The sequence below is a fragment of the Salvelinus fontinalis genome, chromosome 13 (genome assembly GCF_029448725.1).
Source record: "Salvelinus fontinalis isolate EN_2023a chromosome 13, ASM2944872v1, whole genome shotgun sequence".
Classification (NCBI taxonomy): domain Eukaryota; kingdom Metazoa; phylum Chordata; class Actinopteri; order Salmoniformes; family Salmonidae; genus Salvelinus; species Salvelinus fontinalis.
In genome coordinates this window covers 31,473,691-31,483,946 of record NC_074677.1, presented here as the reverse complement: position 1 = coordinate 31,483,946, position 10,256 = coordinate 31,473,691, and the positions used below count along the sequence as shown (strand labels likewise).

General features: G+C 41.9%; 1 protein-coding gene across 7 annotated transcripts in view; it reads left to right on the top strand.

Moving 5' to 3' along the window:
• The first annotated feature begins 7,726 nt into the window (after positions 1-7,726).
• Positions 7,727-10,256, top strand: part of LOC129868437 (neural cell adhesion molecule 1-like) — a 341,207-nt gene continuing 338,677 nt past the window's right edge. The window contains exon 1 of one of the 7 annotated variants that reach the window (XM_055942410.1): positions 7,727-8,261. Coding sequence is in view for 6 of the 7 variants with exons in the window: in XM_055942408.1 (XP_055798383.1) it covers positions 8,210-8,261 (52 nt within the window). In the remaining variant the exon portion in view is untranslated. The remainder of the gene's footprint in view (positions 8,262-10,256) is intronic. The other 6 variants (XM_055942408.1, XM_055942409.1, XM_055942412.1 and 3 more) reach the window with 6 other exon arrangements.

The window sequence follows — 10,256 nt, the reverse complement described above, 5'->3', positions numbered from 1 at the left end:
TACATGTCACATATCTCGTTAACTTCACATAAAATCACATGAAAACTTTTTTTTGAACACTTCATGCAATATTCATGTGGCTTCTCTAAAAGGGCAGACCAAGCCTAGTTGAACTCCTTTCCCCTCCCTTTGTGAGAGTGTGACCACTGGAACTTTTTGAAATTATACTTCTATCAACATTCCTTCTCTTCAAATGGTATAACTTCAAAAACAAGTCTTAAATGTAATTTGTTCCTTTTTGGTGTGTAAATGCCCTTCAGGAGCAAAGTTCCCTGGGGTGTCGATTGAGTAACTATTGCTCTAATCCTTCACACACTCATCTAACAACCAATCTTTATCGAAGACGATGTGGAGGGGAGGACGTGGAAAGGCTGAAAGAGCAGTGATCAGGAAACCCCTTTGTGTGCAGATATGTATCATTTTGTTGAGATACTCTCATGTTACCTCTGGTGAATTTCAGGCTGGCTTAACAAACATTGCAAACAAAAGCCTTTTTCATGGCTTTGGGGGCAGCATGTCAGTAACAATATCCTATTCAAGCTTATTTTTGTTCCTCGCACTGTTTTTGTTAAGTTTCACAATTTTTTTTACAGGTTTTGATTTGAATTTGGCTTAGAACAGCACAGGCGGGGACATTCCAAGTGTAACTGGGGAAGCCCTAGTTGCTATTTTGGCAATAGCTTGGATCAGGGCACTCAAATAGCCTGTGCTGTTCCAAGCCAAGTTCAAATCAAAACCCAGCCCAATTGACATCTATAAAATAAATAGTGAAACTTAAAAACAGTGCAAGGAACAAAAATAAACATGAACAGGATATTTTTACTGACATGCTACCACCAAAAGCCATGAAAAAGGCTTTTGTTTGCAATGTTTGTTAAGCCAGCAGCATGAGTATCTAAACTAAATGATGCATACCTTCACACAAATGAATTTCCTGATCACTCCTCTTTCAGCCTCTCCAAGTCCTCCACTTCACATTGTCTTTGATAACGATTGGTTGTTTGATGAGGGTGTGAAGGATTAGAGCAAGAGGTACTCAATTGACACCCCAGATAACTTTGCTTCTGAATGGCACTAACTGACTGCACGGCCAGGCACGACTCCAACACCATCATTAAATTTGCCGATGACACAACAGTGGTAGGCCTGATCACCGACAATGAGACAGCTTATAGGGAGGAGGTCAGAGACCTGGCCGTGTGGTGCCAGGATAACAACCTCTCCCTAAATGTGATCAAGACAAAAGAGATGATTGTGTACTACAGGAAAAGGAGGACCCGAGCACGCCCCCATTCTCATCGACGGGGCTGCAGTGGAGCAGGTTGAGAGCTTCAACTTCCTTGGTGTCCACATCACCAACAAACTAACATGGTCCAAGCACACCATGACAGTCATGAAGAGGGCACGACAAAACCTATTCCCCCTCAGGTGACTGAAAAGATTTGGAATGTGTTCTCAGATCCTCAAAAAGTTCTACAGCTGCACCGTCGAGAGCATCCTGACTGGTTGCATCACCGTCTAGTATGGCAACTGCTCGGCCTCCGACCGCAAGGAACTACAGAGGGTCCAGTACATCATTGGGGCCAAGCAAACTCCTGCCATCCAGGACCTCTATACCAGGCTGTGTCAGAGGAAGGCCCTAAAATTTGTCAACAACTCCAGCCACCCTAGTCATAGACTGTTCTCTCTGTAGTCGGTGCATGTGACAAATACAATTTGATTTGTTTTTTAAACTATACCACATGAAGAAAAGGAATGCTGATAGAAGTACAATTTCAAAAAGTTCCAGTGTTCTAAAAACACATGTTTACATGTGATCACATGTGATGTTAATGTGATGTGTATAACAACATATGATAACATAAAACTACACGTGAAAATATGTGACCACATGAAGTGTTCCAAAAACACATTTTCACATGATTTCACATGTGACTTTTCTGTAAGGGCGAGTATGTTACACCCAGGGCCTAAAAAACTTCAAATGTTGGTTCTTCCTTGTCCTTAGAATCTGAACCAGGAAATTCCCACATACAGCTCATCCAGACACATTGTCTCCTTCCATTTCAGCAGATAAAGCAATGACATCAGTGCTTACTCTGCTTGATTACACAAGTGCCCATTTCACTGTGGGCATTTAATATCACCTTTGACGTGGGCATGGGCTACCCAAATAAATCTACACTGAGTATACCAAACATTAGGAACACCTCCCTAATATTGAGTTGCACCCTCCCTTTTGCCCTCAGAACGGGACATGGACTCTACAAGGTGTCGAAAGCATTCAACAGGGATGCTGGCCCATGTTGACTAATGCTTCCCACAGTTGTGTCAAGTTGGGTGGATGTCCTATGGGTGGTGGACCATACTTACTTGGTACAAACAGAAAACTGTTGAATGTGAATATCCCAGCATTGCAGTTCTTGACACAAACCGGTGCGCCTGGCACCTACTACCATACCCCGTTCAAAGGCAGTTAAATATTTTGTCTTACCCATTCACCCTCTGAATGGCACACATACACAATCCATGTCTTAAGGATACAAAATACTTCTTTAACGCTTCTCCTCTCTTTCATCTACACAGATTGAAGTGGATTTAACAAGTGACATCAATAAGGGATCATAGCTTACGTCTGGATTCACTTGGTCAGTCTGTCATGGAAAGAGCAGGTGTTCTCAATGCTTTGTATATTCAATGTATAACTACTGCTGTATATATTCACATACTGTCCATACCCATAATGTACAGTGCCTACACCCCTTGACCTGTTCCACATTTAGTTGTGTTACAGCCTGAATTTAAAATAGATTAAATTGAGATTTCTTGGCCACTCACCTACACTCACAACACCCATAATGTCAAAGTGGAACTATGTTTTTAGAATTTTAACAAATGTATTACAAATGAAAAGCTGAAATGTCTTGTGTCAATAAGTATTCAACCCCTTTGTTAATCCTTTGCAAAGGATGGCCACCTATTGGTAGAAAGGTAAATAATAAAAGCAGACATTGAATATCCCTTTGAGCATGGCGTTATTATACTTTGGATGGTGTATTCATTATACTTTAGATTGTTGTGCTACAGTCTGAATTTAAAATGGATTAAATTGCAGTTTTGTGTCACTGATCTACACATAATGCCCCACAATGTCAAAGTGGAATTCCGTTTTTTTAAGTCAATAAGTATTCAACCCTTCTGTTATGGCAAGCCTAAATAAGTTCACAAGTAAAAATGTGCTTAACCCTTCGAGCATGGTGAAGTTTATAATTACACATTGGATGTTGTATATATACACCCAGTCACTACAAAGATACAGGCGTCCTTCCTAATTCAGAGGAAGGAAGCCACTCAGGCTTTCACCATGCAGCCAATGGTGACTTTAAAACAGTTTGATGGCTGTGATAGGAGAAAACTGAGGATGGATGAACAATATTGTAGTTGCTCCACAATACTAACCTAAATGACAGAGTGAAAAGAAGGAAGTCTCTACAGAATAAAAATATTCCAAAACATGCATACTGTTTGTGTCAGGTTTTGGCCAGGACTGTTCAGGTTTTGGTCACTAGATGTCCCCATTGCACCTTTTTTGTACCTTTTGTTTTTCCTTGCTCTAATTATTGTTTGCACCTGTGTGTCGTTCCCTTGTTAGTATTTAAACCCTGTGTGTTCCTCAGTTCCTTGCTCAGTGTTTGTATGTTAGCACCCAGCCCCAGCCCAAGCCTTGTTCTGAACATATGATTCTCTTATTGGATTTTCCAGAGGTTCTCTGGTTTAGTTATTGTGTATTTTTGAGTAGTCTTTTGAGGTTTACATTTACATTTACATTTAAGTCATTTAGCAGACGCTCTTATCCAGAGCGACTTACAAGTACATACATTCATACTTTTTTTGTACTGGCCCCCCGTGGGAATCGAACCCACAACCCTGGCGTTGCAAGCGCCATGCTCTACCAACTGAGCTACACGGGACCCACGGGAGGTTTGTTTTTTCCCTGCTGTTTTTACCACTTTGTGGAGTTTCTTTGTATTTTGGAGGATATCCATTTTGTGCTTCTTGGCTTTATGTTTGGACATTGTGGATTTAGATTCTTTGCCTGAAGATTTTGTTCTTTAATTAAACCACCATCTCTAGTACTGCTGTGTCTGCCTCATCTTCTGGGTTCTGACGATTATTAGTGACTGTTTCTCGCACCGGGTCCTGACAGTTTGCAACAAAGCACTAAAGTAATACTGCAAAAAATGTGGCAAGGCGATTCACTTTTGGTCCTGAATACAAAGTGTTACTTTTGGGACAAATCCAATACATTACTGAGTATCGCTCTCCATATTTTCAAGCATAGTTGTGGCTGCATCATGTTATGGGTGTGTATATAATCGTTAAGTACTGGGGAGTTTTTCAGGATAAGTGACGTGAGCCTACCAGTGACGTGAGCCTACCAGACGAGCTTAATGCCTTTTATGCTCGCTTCGAGGCAAGCAACACTGAAGCTTGCACGAGAGCACCAGTTGTTCTGGATGACTGTGTGATAACACTCTTGGTAGCCGATGTGAACAAAACCTTTAAAGAGGTCAACATTCACAAAGCCGCTGGACCAGACGTATTACCAGGACGTGTACTCAAAGCATCCGCGGACCAACTGTCAAGTGTCTTCACTGACATTTTCAAACTCTCCCTGACCGAGTCTGTAATACCTACATGTTTCAAGCAGACCACCATAGTCCCTGTGCCCAAGGAAGCGAAGGTAACCTGCCTAAATGATTACCGCCCCGTGGCACTCACGTCGGTAGCCATGAAGTGCTTTGAAAGGCTGGTCATGGCTCACATCAACAGCATCCTCCCAGACACCCTAGACCCACTCCAATTCACATACCGCCCCAACTGATCCACAGATGACGCAATCTCAATCGCACTCTACACCGCCCTTTCTCACCTGGACAAAAGGAACACCTATGTGAATGCTGTTCATCGACTACAGCTCAGCATTCAATACCATAGTGCCCACGAATCTCTGGAACTAAACACCTTCCTCCACAACTGGATCCTGGACTTCCTGACGGGGCGCCTCCAGGTGGTAAGAGTAGACAACAACACATCTGCCACGCTGATCCTTAACACTGTCGCCCCTCAGGGGTGAAACTTAGTCCCCTCCTGTATTCCCTGTTCACCCACAACTGCGTGGCCAAACACGACTCCAACACTATCAAAAGTGTACTGACGACACAACAGTGGTTGGCCTGATCACCGACAACGATGAGACGGCCTATAGGGAGGAGATCAGAGAACTGGCAGTGTTGTGCTAGGACAACAACCTCCCCCTCAATGTGAGCAAGACAAAGGAGCTGATCGTGGAATACAGGAAAAGGCGGGACGAACAGGCCCCCATTAACATCGACGGGACTGTAGTGGAACGGGTCGAGAGTTTCAAGTTCCTTGGTGTCCACATCACCAACGAACTATCATGGTCCAAACATACCAAGACAGTCGTGAAGAGGGCACGACAAAACCTTTTCCCCATCAGGAGAGATTTTGCATGGGCCCCCAGATCCTCAAAAGGTTCTACAGCTGCACCATCGAGAGTATCCTGACTGGTTGCATCACCACCTGGTATGGCAACTGCTCGGCATTTGACCGTAAGGTGCTACAGAGGGTAGTGCGAACGGCCCAGTACATCACTGGGGCCAAGCTTCCAGCCATTCAGGACCTATATAATAGGCGGTGTCAGAGGAAAGCCCATAAAATTGTCAGAGACTCCAGTCACCCAAGTTATAGACTGTTTTCTCTGCTACCGCACGGCAAGCGGTACCGGAGCGCCATGTCGAGGACCAAAAGGCTCCTCAACAGCTTCTACCCCCAAGCCATTAGACTGCTGAACCATTCATAAAAATCACCACTGGACAATTTACATTGACTCACTGTTACTCGCTGTTTGTTTGTTACCTATGTATGGTCACTTCGTCCTCACCTACATATACAGATTACTTCAACTAGCCTGTATCCCTGCACACTGACTCGGTACCGGTGCCCCCTGTATATAGCCTCGTTATTATTATTGTGTTACTTTTTATTTTAGCCTACTTGGTAAATATTTTCTTCTCCTTGAACTGCACTGTTGGTTAAGGGCGTGTAAGCAAGCATTCCATGGTAAAGTCTACACTTGTTGTATTCGGCGCATGTGGCAAATAAAGTTAGATTTGATTCATTAATTTATTTTAATTTTGAACTACGATATAAATACATTGGTATTATGGACACATTGTAAATTTGGACAAAATTTGATGCACTTCCACAAGGCGACCAATGGGGGCATCAGTTCCTATCTTTTTGGGCAACACCCGCAAGAAAAGTTCTGATGCATCAGCCACAGCATGAAGCCACCTGGCCTTCGAACCTTAGAACCCACATAGAAATATGAGTATTGTCTAACAGTTCCCAATTTCCTCATACACACCACCTTAGTCTAGTTAAGTTGCGTCACAACAGACCCTGGTTCAATTCCAGGCTGTATCACAACTGGCTGTGATTGGGAGTCCCATAGGGCGGTGCACAATTGGCCCAGCGTCGTTCGGGTAGGCCGTCATTGTAAATAAGAATTTGTTTTTAACTGACTTGCCTAGTTAAATAAAGGTTAAATAAAAATAAAAAATTAAGTTGATAATCTTTCAATGCTTAGCTAAGCTTAGCTTAGTATGGATGTGGTAATATGGCAGGAGTTTAGCATCAGTTAATGCAGGTTTTTAATCAGCTTCGTTCTTCCCATTTGGGATATACTTAATAAAGTAGTACAAATGTGTGACAGATCTGCATTAACTAGACAGGTGTTGGGCTCCATGAATAAGCATTTAAGGTCAGCTATTTCAGGATTGTCTCTTGCAAATGGGAATTTAACTACAGCTGGTAGATAGGCATCTTACAGTAAGACAAACTGAGATTCTATCTGATTGTGGATTTGATATGTTTTGGAGAGTGTACTGTGGTCTACATGTTCATGCATAAGTAGGCCTTTTCACCTTTTTCAATAAGATATTAACCATAGGAGCAAGTTCCATTGATCAAATGGATATCACTTGTGTGAATATGAGAATGTCTGCTCATGACAGATAGCTGTTGAAGGCATGAAATGGTGTTAAATATATATGGTGTAAAATGCTAAGTAGCTTATTAATCAAATGGCCATAGAAATGCAACTCTCGGGTTTCTATGGACAACCTCATGTTGCACCTACTAATGAATTGTCTGCTCTAGTCGTCCTGAAACATAACATTAAATGTGGTTTGCACTTGGCATAAAGGGAGGCGTGCCACTTGCGGGATTTCTGTGTAGTCCGTTACTGCTAACAGGAATTGGAAACTATAAAAATATGCAGTTTAGTTAGAGGGGACTTTGGTGACGCAGTGCAGAGGATGCCCTATTTTCCCGGGAAGCATTTTAGGCTATTAATTAGGTCGCCGAGTGTCGTTGTCATGACCAGATGGTGACTGAGCTTCCTAAAAAAAAAATACGGACTGGTTTAAGATTCATGCATTTATGGACTAAGCAGGTACCACAGTGTGGTTAAATTAGGTGCTAAATACAAAACGTGGGATAATAAGGAAAGCTGCACAAGGAATGCATCCATGAATTTTCATCATGAGAAAGGTGAACTGGTAATTTGGCGAGTCACATGGTGATAAACAGTAGGTGGAGACAATGCACAATTGCGCAAAACTGCACATCTCCTCAGTACGTGCGGATGTAGACTTACATTTAAATGTAGACTTAGCCTTAAAATATTTTTGGTTAAAGATCTTCTCAAAATGCACTTCGGTTTTGTAAGGCTCAATAGTGGTTTCGTGACATTCCTAATCCGAATTATTCACAAACTCCATGACAAGATTTTCCTAACACACCATCAGCCGTCTCTGTGCAGCCGCAGTGGAGAACGACTAACTGAGCGCACTAGTTTGTGCCTGCATCCCATTGCCCCCCTCGAGCGTCTGAGCGCAAACGCTTTGCCCTGGCGGATTAATTCGTGTTGTGTGTGCTACGGCTGCTGCTTGTCACTCATTCTTCGTTCTACTCGCGTGCGTTCCAGGATACCGGCAAGACCAATTATAATATTGCTATCAGAATACAATAGTTGGAAAACAAATATTTCTTCAGAACACAGAACTCGTCCCGCCAAGTCTGTCTATCTATTCTTCAAGGAGAATAACTTTGTGATATTGCAATGCTTCAAACAATGGATCTCATCTGGGCATTGCTCTTCGTTGGCTATGCAGGTAAGATGATGTTTTTATAAAAAATTTAAATGTTTTATTGGAGATGGCCACCTTTATTCATTGAATAATGAAAGTTTTCTATAAATTCTGAAAGTTCTGTGTTTTGTTATTTTTATAGCAGCATCCGTATCTCATCGGTGCTTACCGCGTCTCATATGTGTTTCAATGGACAGTTAGTTATATCATATTGGAGCTGTTGCCTTGGATATAGGAAGGACACAGAGGCTCTGAAAACATGATTTTCTCATATATGAGAGAAACGGGATAGTAGGCTATGTTCTCTCAATAATGGCTGTGGTAACATGAAAGGAAATTAACTATATTTTTTTGCCTTATTTCATCGCCGTATAGACTAAATCCCGAATAGGCTACTGTCCGTAGGCTACTGGTAACTATCTGCGTAATAAGAGAATATCACTTGTCCTTTAATTGAGCTGTATTCCTCGTGATTTGGGCTCTCTGGACTAGACATGGTTTGATAGGAGCAGTTTGACAACCTGTTTTTCTTAACCCTGAGCTTTGTTGTTGCTGAGGAGTGGGTTAAGCTCCAAGGGGAAGACGGGTGCATTTGGTCTTGGGGAAACAAGCATTTCATCGGTGCACCTTTGTCAGCAAAATCCCCCAAGAGTTTCATTTTGAATGTGTTAGATGTGATGCCTGTCACATTGAATTTATGAGAAACCTATAACCATTTACAGTAGTCTAATAAAATGAGTTGGGTAGCTTTTTATGCATTAAATATAGATGTTGAGGTCTCGCACATATTGTGCTCAAACGTTGGTTGCTAATGGGGATGCTTTGTTTCGGTCCTCAACCCTATGCACATGCAAAACATTTTTTAGAACGTGCTAGCTACTGAATTTCTTAGTGGATTATAGTATTCTAGGTTAAACTTGAAAGCCTAATGTCTTATTTTGTTTTCAATGACAATTGTTTAAGGGATTTTTTTTATAAATTCATGCGTACATGTGAGACGATTGAAAATATCCCGTGGCTGATTGTCAGTAAGAGTTGCAGCCTTCAATATGATAGGCTACATTGTATTGAATCAATGGAGCTCGGTGCTGACAGACCGTGCATGCTTGTAACGTGAACCACATAGTAGTAACGTGAACCACATAGTAGCATACTTAGCTACATCAATACATTTGACATTATACATACATTTGATGGACCTAGCAAGCCCTTCCAGTCAGGGTTATAATGACACTTTGTATATGCGTCTGAGATTTTTTTTCTCCCCCGAATTGGCCTATTGATTTTTGGAGAGGAAACAAACCCATGGCTTGTACAGTGTTTTTCTTTCTGTCTATGGAGAATATATGCTACTATTATCAGCAGCCGGGTGTGGGTAAAATCACTGGGGAAGCCCCCCCCCCCCCCCAAAAGAAATTAACCTGTGTTGTGATAATTGCATTGTTTGCTCTATAACCTGTTAAATTCCTATGCTTTGTGACCGTGATATATAGGCCTAAAGTCGGAGACAATAAGAATACAGTGTCAGAATAAATTCAGCCACACCTTTGTTTTATCACAAAACCGGATAGCAACCTCTGTCTGGTGACGTCTACAAAGCATACTGCATGTATAGTAACATGCTGACCAAACCACAAGCGCGCGTGCATCTGCGTGCCCAAGTTGATTTTAACCCACATCAGAAGCGATCAGGACACACAGGTTGAAATGTCAAAACAAACTCTGAACCAATTATATTAATTTGGGGACAGGTCAAAAATCATTAAACATTTATGGAAATTTACCTAGCTAGCTTGCTGTTGCTAGCTAATTTCTCCTGGTATATATTTGGGTTGTTATTTTACCTGAAATGCACAAGGTCCCTTACTTTGACAATTAATCCACATATAAATCGAATTTGTTTCTCCTCATCTCTCCTCCTTCCTTCAGGCTTCTTTTTCTTCTTTGGCCTTTATATGGCAGTTGGCAACCAACTTTAAAGCATTACTATAACCGACCGACCAGAGTTCTTTCAATCAC